The sequence below is a fragment of the Athene noctua genome, chromosome 14, assembly GCF_965140245.1.
Source record: "Athene noctua chromosome 14, bAthNoc1.hap1.1, whole genome shotgun sequence".
NCBI classification, from domain to species: Eukaryota; Metazoa; Chordata; class Aves; order Strigiformes; family Strigidae; genus Athene; species Athene noctua.
In genome coordinates this window covers 9,809,678-9,822,368 of record NC_134050.1, presented here as the reverse complement: position 1 = coordinate 9,822,368, position 12,691 = coordinate 9,809,678, and the positions used below count along the sequence as shown (strand labels likewise).

The following is a 12,691-nucleotide window of genomic DNA, read 5'->3' as shown; positions in this document are numbered from 1 at the left end:
TAACAGAGACCAAAGTCCCAACTCATTATTCTGCAGTGTCAAAGCCATGTTCAAAAAACCCGAAACAAACTTTCCACTTCTTTAGAGCATTATGTGAAGGGCTGGCATGTCAAAGCTTCAGTCCAGCATGTGGAGGGAAGGAGGAGGATTCTTCCATCTTCAAACAGGTAAACTGAGGGATGGAGTGGAGCAGCGATTATTCTAACACCCCATGGTGAGTCAGTGGCAGAACACAGCCGCAGTTACAGAAATCCTTATTCATCTTTGCAACCTTTCATATTAATCATTCACCTTTAGTCATGGTCTTGACTTTTCTATCCCACAGAAAGCATTAAGAGAAAAATCTAGGCCACTGTCACTGAGATTTAATTCTTGTATCTATGCAGAGACCTCAATCTTCATAAACTGTATTTTAGGCAACCAGCATTACTGGCTATTAAGGGCAGCAAAGTTAATCTTACTGAACACAGATTTCTCTAGATGAGGGTCACCTGAAATAGTTCAGTAGTATCCATAAACTCTAGAGGGAATAAAATTAGGATATACTAAATAAATAAAGGTAGGAGCAACCTGAGACTGATGATGGCACAAGGGAATCCTGTGGTCTCCAAGGAGCAGACTTCCAAAACAGAGCTGAAAATAATCAAAGAGGGGATGTTTCGCTGCAAACAGGCACATTTAGCATTTTCTTTAGATGACACCACTCATAGAAATGATGCGGTTTTACATCAAATGTTGTTACTGAGAAATATATAGAAAAGTCCAGCTGACTTATTCCAAGCCCTGAATGCTAAATGCAGTTACTAACAGCAGATCTGATCTCAGCCACGCTCCAAGAATTACTCTATAACATGATCTTTATTAATAAAAGTTAATTGAAACCAAAACTCATCCCTCAGGATTTTTAATCAATGAACACAAAAAAAGCTGCACTAAAAAGCCCTGGAAAATACAGCTTCAGAGAGAAAGGGACAATGGAAAGAAAAGCTCTCACTAAAAATAGTGCTAGTCTTTTTGTTCCTGTGCAGGAAATGTCGGCACCACCAATTCTAGCACTGAATAACGCTTTGTCTTGGTGAACATTATTCAGCGGGAGGCAAAAGTAAATCAACAGCCAATTCTGCTGAGGGAAGTAAACATTTGCAGATGGGAAAACTGAGGCAAAGTGGTATTAAGGGAGTTGCCTAAGATGAAAAAAAGGTCACTCTTGATTACTGGTCATCTCTTCTGGTGGGATGCAAGAGTCCTCAGCTGGAAATGACAAATTTCACTGTCCAAAGCAAGAGGTTGTTATATGTAAAGCTATATGAAAAGCTATATGAAAACTAATTATCCCCCAAAAGTATATGTTCCTCAAAGGTGTTAGAAGATGCAACTCTCAGTATGCTGAGGACTTTCTTGATGGGCTTTTCACTGCAAATCCAGTGGAAACTGGCAATAAACACCAGCACAGAAATATAAAGAAAAGGTGCTTCCAGAAATGCCACTGGGGCAAAACACCCCCGGCAGTTTGGCAGAGCCCCATCAGGCCAGGACACTGCTTCTGGCACCTTCTGCCACACTGCCTCCTGCAAAGCCATGGTTTGGTTCAGTCTGACACCCAACCTGATGCATGGTCTTGCCTGGTGTCTTTGCTGTGCAGTTTGTTCACGATACCCTGGCAACTTTAATCCTCACGCTGCATTTTCTGACTGCTCTTTGTCTAGGCAGGTTGAGTCTGAGCACTGTCCCATCTAGCACGGTGGAGCAACACATTTATTATGTTACATGCCAGCAAATTGACTGGGGTTTTTTCACTTTTCTTAGCTCAAGACTTTGCCTAGCATCTCTCCTTCATAGGACAGAGAGAAAACACGGCATATTCTTGCAGTTTTAATTACACTTGTTTTAAACGATGAGACAGGTGGTGTCTACAGGACCATGGAGTGATCCCGGCACTATCAGAAGTACTGTGCTTAAAGAGCTGGCTTTTCTCGAAGAAAGTTTGTTTTGAAGCTGACTGAAAAGGAATACAATAAAACACATACAAATTGTCCGCTTCAGTTTCTTTATTGCATGCTGTTCCACTGTGTTTATGCAGAAAAGCTTTCTGTAGGTTAAGTGTTTGATCTTGCAAAGGAGAGAACGTTCCTGGTTTGTCCAGCAATGCATGTACTCATTATAAGAAATATCTCATTAACTTCAGGGAGGTTATCTGCTAGACCTGAGGTAGTCTGACCAAAGCGAGGAATACAAGTGTTGCAAAAGCTTGAAAATTGTGTTTTCCAATAATCACTGGCCACTGTGTATTGTAAAGCCTCAGTTTTATGTTGTTTTTCTAAGCAATTAAGTAATTCCTTATGTGCCAGTGTTGATGTTTTTGTCCCTCACCAAAACATTTGAGCCACTTGGTCTCTTTTAGATGGACAAAGGGACAGATGTCTTAAAGATATCAATTTCCTGTGAATTTTGGAAAAATAAATAGAAGGAAGGCCGCATGCCAGTATGTCTGCATAGTGTATGCATAACTGTGTTATCTGAAACCAGAAAATTTACCTGGAATTATGGAATTGTTCACATTATTCCATGAGGAGCTATTCAGAATATGAATACCCCGATCATCAGGGAAATTTTGACTCAGAGTTCATACTTTGTTAGAGCATGAGACACAGAGCCAGGAGAAACCAAGCTCATAGAAATGTCTTTTTATTTAACATGTTTGAAGTCCTTATACATATTTTTGATCCACCTTTAAATTCAGTTTCTGATGCTTTTAAACCAACATAATAAGGTTTCTAGCAGATTTTTTTTTTTTCTTTTTTTTTTTTGGGGGGGGGGGGGGGAGGTGTGTTTTGCCATAGTTTAATTATTCAGTCTTCTGGAAAGGTTTACATTTTACTTTCCTGATCACAGTGTAAATACATCAGAAATTAAATAGTCATCACATAAGTCAGTCCTGTCTGCAAAACCCTAACAAAAGAGCCTTTCCTTTAACAGAAATAAGTGACTGTCATACAGTAATAGCTTAAAATACATCAGAGATAATGTTTTTAAAGAATAAGAAAGATGTGTTCTAATGACCAGTGATGGCTCTAAAGTATTGCGAGAGCTTGGTTCAAAGCCCCTTGAAATGAATAACAGTCCTTCTGCTGACATTACTAATCTTTGAATTGGGCTCATTAATGTATTGCAGATATTATATCCCTAGCTGCCAAAAAAAGCTGAAAAAAATAGACTGTAGTCATAAAAATAGACATCAAATACATTTCTCTTCTGAGAATTAATATAGAAGTGAAGAATTTCTACCACTATTCACTACTGCTTTATTATAGATACTTTCTTACTGGTTTTAAAGGAATTAACAGGGCAAGCAGTTCATCTCATCCAGAACTCTGCCTCCAGCAATGGCCAGTATCGAATGCCACAGAGACTGGGAAATGCTCAGATTGCTGTAATAGTTTTCACTCTGGCACTGTAAATCAGTCCTTTCCGGGATGTGCTGTGCTGATGGAGAGGAGAAGGGTGGGAGGGGAAATAGAGATATTGAGGCAAGACTTTCCCATCTTTAGCTTCTCCGTGATTAATTACAGATCGATACTTCGTACTCTCCGGCTTTTATAGCTCATTAACATCAAACGGTGTCAAGATATAAATTTGTTATATTGCTTGCCAAGACCTAGGGGATGTCTAGAAGCAGACACCCATAAATGCTCACTGGGGGATATAAATGAGACACAGTTTAGCTGACCAGTTTGAATCCTCGGTGGAAAAAGAACACTTTAGGTTCTTTACCTGTGGATCTCAAAGTACTGTACAGAAATATGTGTGCGTGTGGGCATGTGTCTATATATGTAAGAGAAGGAGAGAGGGAGGAGAGAGACAGTGGCTGTCGCTTTGGTCCTGTGTGGAGCTGAGAAGAAGCCAGCGACACGGAACCAGGCACTTATTTTTTTCCAGCCCTTGGGATCATTTTCAGGTTCCCTACCTACCTGAGCATCCCCTGTCCGCCGAGCAAGTGTTATTAAATGCCCTTGTGATGTGAAAATGCAGTGTCAGCTCCCAGCCCTGGCTCTGGGGAGCCCCAGCTCTGCCTCTTTAAGGAACCCAGCGAGTCGTGATGATGCTGTTTGTATTGCTAAATCCCCAGGAGTCCAGTTAAGAAATGGGCAGCTGTCTCTTTAAGTGTGATTTCCTTCTATTGTATTTGAATCGTGATCAGGAAAAAGGAAATGAAACCAGAGACCCGGGGCTGAGCCACGGAGTAATAATAATAATAGTGATGCTGATCTCCCCCTTCGCCACACATCCACCCGGCTCCAGAGCATGTCCAGAGCTGCCCGGGCTGAGAGCCTGAGCGGAGCCCCGGGAGCTCCGGGCTGAGGCAGCGGTGGCAGCCGAGGCAGCCGCTTCCCACCCGCCGGAGCCGGAGCAGCCGGAGCAGCCGGAGCCGCGGCCGCGGGAGCTGCCCCGCCGGCCGGCGCGCAGGCGGAGCGCGGCGGGGATGGGAGGTCAGAGCCTGCGGGGAGACTTGCGGAGCAGCAGCAGCAGCAGCAGCAGCAGCAGCAGCAGCCCCAGCCCATATATTCTTTTTTTTTTTTTTTCTCTCTCTCTCTTTGGTGTTGCAGGAGGAAATCCTGTGAATGTCATTGGGGGGCGGAGGGGGAACTCAGCTGGTGAAAAGGCTTCGAGAGCAGACAGCCTGTGCGGGGGCAGCGGGGGCAGATCCCACCACAGGCACGCTACAAAGGAACAATCCCTGCCAATGTCATCGGCCATCGAGAGGAAGAGCCTCGATCCTTCCGAGTAAGTGGCCTCTTTTTCTTCCCGGCTCCCCCCCCCTCCCTTCTCCCCCGTGAGCCTCCCGATGGCCACTCGTCCTCCCCACCGGAGCCACTTGACCGCTCCGCCGCCACCGGCATTGTGTGCCCGGCAGCGGGGAGGGGGGGGCTCGGCAGCAACCCCCGCCGGTCCTCCCCCCCCTTCCCCCCGCCGCCCCGCCGAGCCGCCCCGGGGGCAGCGGACACCGAGCCCCGGCGGCCGGGCTCCCCCGGCCGCCCCCCCCCCCCCCCCCCCCCCCCGGCGCCTTCCCCGCTGCGGGCGGCGGCCCCGGCCCCGGGGGAGGCTGGCGGTGCGGTGGGGGTCGGTGAGAGCTCCCCAAGTTGTGGGAAAGAGCAAGAGGGAGCAAGCTCCGGGCGCAGAGAGGGGGCATGCCCCCCTTCCCCCCAGCCACCCCCCCGCCTCCGGGCAGGGCATTTGCCAGCCGCTCATCCCGGCCAGGGGTGCTGGGAAGGGCTCGGGGAGAGGGAGAGCATCCCGCTTTCCAAATCTGAAGGTGTTTTTCATCCGGAGGGAGGCTCTGCCCCAGCTTTGGTCTGCCCAGCTCGCTGCAGCCGATTATAGAGAAAGGTCAGAGCTGTTATCTGTGGGTGCCCAACTTCCACATTTTCATAATGCAACTTTCAAGAGCTTGTATAAACTGCTTTGGTGGGGGCAGGGTGTTCTGCAGAAGGCATGTCGAAAGACTTGATTGCCGGGATGTAGATGAGAATCGCCCTCTCTGGGTTTCCCACTCGGGGAAGGGACCAGCTCTCGTGTCCCGATCCCGGCGTTGGGGCTGCCCCGTCCCCCCCCGCACACACGGGCACCCCGCTGGCCGGAGGCTCCGTAACAGCATAAACCCAGAGTCATTTCAGCCCTGCTCATGGTAATGACTGCAGTTACGCTTGTCTGGAATCATGATAAGGGGGAAGAAAAAAAAATAAATTATAAAATCTCCGTTTTCAGATAACGCTTAAAACATCGCTCTTAGTAAACTTGAGTCATTTGAGGTTTGTTTCCTGTGAGATACTAAAAATGCCATTGCTTGAAGCCCTCAGTGAACACATGGGAACTGTTTCTTTTGGGGACTAAATCAATTTGTTGTGTCACTTCTGACATTTTTTATGTTACGTTGTCTCTTATTTTATACTGTTTTTTCAAGAAAAAATACTCCAAGCTCGTAGGTATATGATGTCCAGGTTTCAACTACAAAGTTTTAGTAATTTTATTTATTTACCTACCTTGTGTTCTAGTGACTTAAGTGCTGGCTTAGAAATCTATGAACATCAAAAAGCTAATGTGTAAACCAGGAATTCTGTTCTGTGTAAACATCCGCCAGGCTATTCCGGAGTTCAGGGCTTTCAGAGGAACATGGCTTGTCATTCCTGAACACCCAAAAAATGAAATATTTTGGAGTATATCTGAAGCTTTGGATAATGGATAATAAAGGATAATAATGTACCTTTCCTTCTGTTGGAAGGCTCTCAGAACTTGTCAGAGTGCAGCCCACATGTTAAGAAAGGGAGTATGGGACCCAAAAGGATAAACTTGGAAAAACGAGGGCCTAATCACGTACAGAGCTCCCCATGATTTTAACAAAACTTCACAGAACGGAAAGCTGGTAAGAGAGGGATGTTATGACACAACTTGTAGGGCACAGCAGTTTAAACTCAGAATTCTGAGTGCAAACCAGAACAGAATATACTCAGATAATATCTTAGGGCTCAGCTTGCCTAAATAAAAACTGCAGGATCGGTTCCTCAACAGAGAAGTTCTTAACTGGTGATCGTTTCTCCCTGCTGAACAAAGTAATTTTTGCCCAGAAAACCGCTGACCCAGTAAATAAGCAGTAGTAATACAATTTTTTTCCTGTTGCCTGCTGGAAACTGAGAGAAGCCTGATCCTTCCCCATCAGTGTACATCTCCTCTGCCCCCACCAGCCTAAGGGAGGACAGACCAGCGACAGAAACAAAGCATTGAGGGACTCTGTGCTAGAGGAAGAACCCAATAATATATGAAAAAAATTTGGGGCTCCACTCTACCAGATATTGTGCACCTCACTCATCATCCAGTGAAGCATAAATGCGCAAACATACGCCTTCCTTGCTGCTAGCCACAGGTTTAAAATTAAACAAATGCTTAAAGGGTTGATCCAATAGGTTTTTTATTATTTAATTTCCCTGGGGTTTGGATGAGGCCCTCAGTGGCAGCACAAGGTCACTGCAAACTTTGCAGAACTGAGCTCAGGTGACTTTCTTTTAATTTTTGTTGCTGTTCCTTTTTTTTTTTTTTTTTTCTTGGCAGAACTTGTAAAATTACACAAAAAGGCAAAGAAAATACTTCCTTAAGAAAGTAGCTTTGAAGAAAATTCTTGCTTTATCCCCAGGTATTACCAGAACCATCCTAGATTTAAGAGCTTTTTAAAAAGGGAAAAAAATAAGGTGCGTGAATAGTCAGTGCTAATATCACAGCAAAGACTTGTACCTCTTTTCACGCAGAGATGTGTAAATCCCAAATAACTGTTTGAGCTATGCTGCAATAGACCTGTCCCAGGGGATTCATGTCCTTAGCTGAAGGAAGTCCTGCAGTAACACAAAGTAAAATTCTGGCTCTATTAAGAAAAGCAGCAAAACTTAAACCAGTTGGGCAACAGTGTCATCTGTTGTATTTATTAATTTCACGCTGTCCACAGAAATGACATCCTCAGACCTAGTCTTCAAATTTACATTTCCCAATGGAGAGTTGGCTGCACGTAAAATCCCTCAGGTGCCTTTTCTAGTCCTTTAGCCCTTGGTGAGACAAAAATTCCCTTGGCTTCCAGCGGCACTGCAGCCAAAGCTTGCAAGCTCAGGTTTACAGTATGGGCTCATATATTTTTGGGCTCATACACAAATGCTTTATGCTATTGCTGGGGCTCTTCAGTAAATTATAGATAAATCCAGGGATTATCTGTTTTGATTATGTCACTTACAGTTGTTTATAGGTAACTCTTTAAAATCTTGTTGGGAAATAAAAGTTTTTTTAAATGAAAATTAAAACATTGCTATTTGTTGTGGACAAACCAGGATTATTCAAAAATGTGAAGAATATAGTAAGAACTTTGTGGTGGTTGGCATCCATCAGTCTGCACAGACATAACCAGCATTTCAGTGAAATGGTGAATCCGGGCTGCTTTTTGATTGCACTTTTGGAAAAGTGCAGTCTTCAATTATGGAAGAGTCATGTTATGGGAAAGGTATTTCTTTTATAAGAACTGCATGGATTGAGACACATGACCGAGCAATTCATGTTCTGCCCAGCAGAAGAAAAATGATGTATTTACACAGACACCAATGTCCTAGTAAAGCAGTAGATGCCATTACAGTAATGAATACACAGGGATGATGAAGAGATTGTCATGTTTATGTATTATTCTCTGAGAAAAAATAATTTTTAAATAGCAAATTTTTGGATACTCGTATTAACTCTTTACATTTTAAACTGTTCTTTTTTCTTTTTAAAGCAAATGAAGAGTGAAGTCCTGCTCCCTCTCATGTCAGAAGGGGATAAATCATATACTCCACTGGGAGAAAAAAAAGGAGGCTGTAATCCCTGTTCTAACTTAACCAGTCTTGTGTTCTGTTTTGTTTTTCCTTCTCCTCCTTCTCATGCGGATGCCTTCAGAGTACATTTTCCTTCTCCAATGCCTCTTTCATTCCCTCAGGGAGCCAGTGGATGAAGTCCTCCAGATTCCCCCTTCGCTGCTGACATGCGGCGGCTGCCAGCAGAACATCGGGGACCGCTATTTCCTGAAAGCCATCGATCAGTACTGGCACGAAGATTGCCTCAGCTGCGACCTGTGCGGGTGCAGGCTCGGAGAAGTGGGGAGACGGTTGTATTACAAACTGGGCAGAAAGCTCTGCAGAAGGGACTATCTCAGGTACACAACCCACTCGTTCTACCCTCGCTCCCCTTCTTTCTACCAGCTTTGCTTAGCTGTTTAATTAGTACAGTTAGTGAGCAAAGATCCATAAAGAATTTGGTTTTGACTACTCTTAAACGTAAAACCTGGCAGCAGTCAGAGTTGTAACACAGCACCAGTTGCAAGCTCAGGTTTACAATGTAGGCTCATGTATTTTGGGGGTTCATGCACAGATGCTTTATGGTACTGCTGGGGTAAGTAACAGATAAATTCAGAGGTTACCTGTGTTGATTAGGTCACTTAGAGTTGTTTATATGTTAAATCTTAAAAATCTTGTTGGAAAAAACCCCCGTATTTTTTAACAAAGTGAAAGCATTGCTACGTGTTGTGGGCAAAAGAGAATTATTTGAAAATGTGGAGAATATAGTAAGAACTCCTGGGACTATGGGGCTGTTGGCATTTGTCAGTCTTCACAGACGTAAGCTGGTAGCTCCAGGTGAACTGCGCGGTGCCAGCGTGGGATTCTGGCAAGTAGAAATCAGGAAAGGGTGATGAATTTCAGCAAGCTCCCCCCGAGCTGAGAGCGAACTGGTTCCCCTGAATGGTGTTCAGTAGTTCCATGCTTCTCCAAGCATTGCCTTGGAGCTGAAAGGTGTATAAAACCAGGTGCCAAGATCGGCAGCTGATGAAAGATCATTTAGTTCTCTCATTTAAGAACACGGTATCCAAGGTAACTGCATTCAGTTCATTTTCCTGATGCAGTAATATCAGGTCTATAAGAGATGCTCAATTCCACTAGACACCAGGGCTTCTCTACCTGCTTGGAGTTTGAAGTCACTGCCTTTAACACACGGATTGGTCCCTGTCCTTTTCTGCATCGCTGGTAAAGTTATCTGGGACACTTCAAGTAGAAAGCAGCAATGTGCTGTATGTTTAATGTAAAGCTACAGCCAGTACAGGAAAGTTTGATTGCACTAATTTGGATCCAGTGGATTTTTAGCATTGTTAAACCTGGTCCTGAATAGACAAGAATTTGCATGTTTTGCTGAATCAGATCCTACAAATACACTTGCTACAGGTGTTTTCATTAACATCTCTCTGCCTATTTGTTTTGCCAAAATTTGTAAGTAGGATCACACTGAGATTAAAATATTTCACTAAAATTGATAATAAAGGATCTTTACTTTCTTGCTTACAATTAAAATAGATTGATCTTTGCAGTGCTGGATCTCTACTGTGTCAGGAGATCTCTGGAACAGAATAATGGTATTTGATATTTTTTCAGCTACGTTACTGAAGGCTAATTTACCTGCCAATAAAAACGAAACCAAATTCTCAGTGGAGTTCCTAATTATGGTGTCCCTGAGCTTTACTGATAGGAATTTTGCTAAGCAGAAACTAAGAGCTGAGTTCTGCTAATGGGACTGCTTGTAAATACTCTGCGGACTCAACACTCCAGCAGCGATTCAGTGTTAATTACACGTTCCAAATGCTTTTCACCTTAAAATGGACACAACAGAAAGAATGGCAATACAGTTAATGCATTTTCTTGCAGTGAAATTCCACGTTTTTACTTATTTAATAATGCAATATTGTATAATCTCTCATTAATGAAAAAATTTGGCAACCTTTGTGTAACCTCAGTATTACTTTCGTTGGGCAGAAGTAAACACTGACATCTCCTGGTAGAAGGAAGAAATGATGTTTTTCCCTTTACAGATCTCTTAATGTAGTAGGCATCCTTTTTTCCAGTTCAGAAGATAATATGAAGCAGGCACAGCACACATAAAAGAAGTGTGTTGAGGTGGAAAAACTCTTTCCAGAATTAGTATGGGAACTTAGAAGTCAAACTCAATAGGTGTATACATTGCACAAGTAATATGTATCATTTCTCCCCCCTTTTAAGAAAAAAAAATAGTTCATGCTTATTTATTAATGATTTGACTTACAAACTCTGTAGCCAGCAGACTGCATGAAAGGCTGGTGTTCACACACAGCTGAGTATGTTGTACTGCTCCAGCGGAACAGGAGGCATGCTGCGAGAGGAATACTTTTCTAGTGCATTCATTAGGGGCTTCTTTTAATAGACAATACCATCATGGTCTCAGCAGGGTTCCTCAAGTGGATTAAAGAGCAGTCCATGCCATAAAATTGTTTGGGCTAGCATAGGTATCTAGAAGGTCTTAGCGTGTATCCTTCTGAAACCCAACAGGAGTGAATTCATGGGTATAGAAATGTCTGGGTTTGAAAGAATCTCCAATGTGGAGGCGATAACAAGAGACGGGGGAGCCTTAGGCCATGGCTTGTGACAGCTCCTGTCTATAAACTACAATAGCAACAGTTGAAGGTGGGCAAAATTTGTCAACGGTAAGGTAATTTCTATAGATCACAGAAGTGGAAGTATGAGCATGGCTGTGCTAGGATTTTTACTCCTCCTGAAGCTGCTCAGCAGTTCAGGATAAGGTCATTGATCAGAGAAGTCAATTATATTGAAAATAAGTGAGAACCTTGGACTTTCTACTTCATTTTTGATATTGCAAAATTTAGAGTTCTGCTCAGCAGCTTTCCGTGTGACCTTTATCTAACTTGGCAATACCATGACTAATGAATCAAGGCACTCGTGTTCTTTTTTGATTTGTTTTTTTCCCATCTGCCCAGTAAATGAACTCTGCTTACTTCTTTGCTGTTGTTGTTTCAGGCTCTTTGGCCAAGATGGCCTCTGCGCCTCCTGCGACAAGAGAATCCGGGCTTACGAGATGACCATGCGGGTGAAGGACAAAGTGTATCACCTTGAATGCTTCAAATGTGCTGCCTGCCAGAAACATTTCTGTGTTGGGGACAGATACCTGCTCATCAACTCGGACATAGTATGTGAACAGGACATCTACGAGTGGACTAAGATCAATGGAATGATCTAGCAAAGACGTGCCTCCTAGTCTATAAAAGACATCTCACGGGCGACACCGATGCATAGCTGCAGTGAGGAGATCATCACTTGAGCTGTGGGCTTTGACTAAAATGGGGGAGTCGGCCCTTTGCAGGCAGTGCTACGTAGAATCTAAAGTACATATAGGTGCAGAAGGGAGACCGAAGCAATAGTAGATAGACTGACTTCTGTTAACAAAGGTGTATGGACAATAACTGACATCAGCCATGTAGGCGAGAGCTGGGAAACAAACACAATGTGATAACAAATTCTTGTAACTGGAAAAACAGTAGGGACTTCTGTAAAGAGATGTTATGACTTTGTCCCCTGCAGACTAGGATTGTGCAATTGAATTTTTTTTCTGTCTTGTTTTAGTTACTGAGTTTAGACGACAGCTCCTAATGTAGACATGAGGGAGAATACTGGAAGAAAGGGGCCATCATTTATGTGGTCATTCTATACAGCCTTACACTTTGGATAGGAGAGAAAGTGGGAAGAGGGGGAGGGTTATTTTTGCATGGAATTTTTTTTTTTCTTTGAGAATGAACAGTGCATCCTCTAGTCCCAAACTCTTCTTTAAAAAAATCCTGCTGAATAGTTGTTTTCAGGCACTGCTGTTTCAAGATGAGATGTTCCACAGATCATTTCTATACAAATATAAATCTAAAGAGTTGTTCAACTATTTTATTAACTTAGATTATATCAATAAAATATTTGTTGTGTGTAGTAAGACTCCGCAGCTTTAATAAAAATAACAGAAGATTTGAGTGTTGTTATTTCTTTTTTTTTGGAGTTGGGCTGGATTTTTTTGTTTGAATTGTTTGTTTTACTTTTTTGTAGCAGGGTTTCTACACTTTGTCTACGGCTGATGCCTGCTGGATCCACTTAGGGTTGCGTTTCAAAGCAGTAATGTGAGAACAATGAGGTCTCAGTAAGCCTTGTAGAGTTCTTCATGCTAATTAGAAATTAGAAGTTCTTCATGATAAGGAGAAATTAGATAGTGTTGTAGGAGAAATTAGATAGTGCTGTGTGACACTGAAGCTCTCTGGTTTTTATGAGGATGTTTT

At 43.1% G+C, this 12,691-nt stretch overlaps 1 protein-coding gene across 3 annotated transcripts; it reads left to right on the top strand.

Moving 5' to 3' along the window:
* The first annotated feature begins 4,096 nt into the window (after positions 1-4,096).
* Positions 4,097-12,386, top strand: LMO2 (LIM domain only 2). Of its 3 annotated transcripts, none has more exons than XM_074918507.1 (4): positions 4,097-4,133; positions 4,605-4,782; positions 8,501-8,716; positions 11,397-12,386. In XM_074918507.1, the coding sequence occupies exons 1-4, from the start codon at positions 4,097-4,099 to the stop codon at positions 11,614-11,616; spliced, it is 651 nt and encodes a 216-aa protein (XP_074774608.1). In that variant the 3' UTR covers positions 11,617-12,386. The 3 variants fall into 3 exon arrangements, with proteins under 3 accessions (XP_074774608.1, XP_074774609.1, XP_074774607.1); XM_074918508.1 differs by lacking the exon at positions 4,097-4,133 and adding an exon at positions 4,148-4,487; XM_074918506.1 differs by lacking the exon at positions 4,097-4,133 and having other exon boundaries at positions 4,148-4,782.
* The last annotated feature ends 305 nt before the right edge of the window (positions 12,387-12,691 follow it).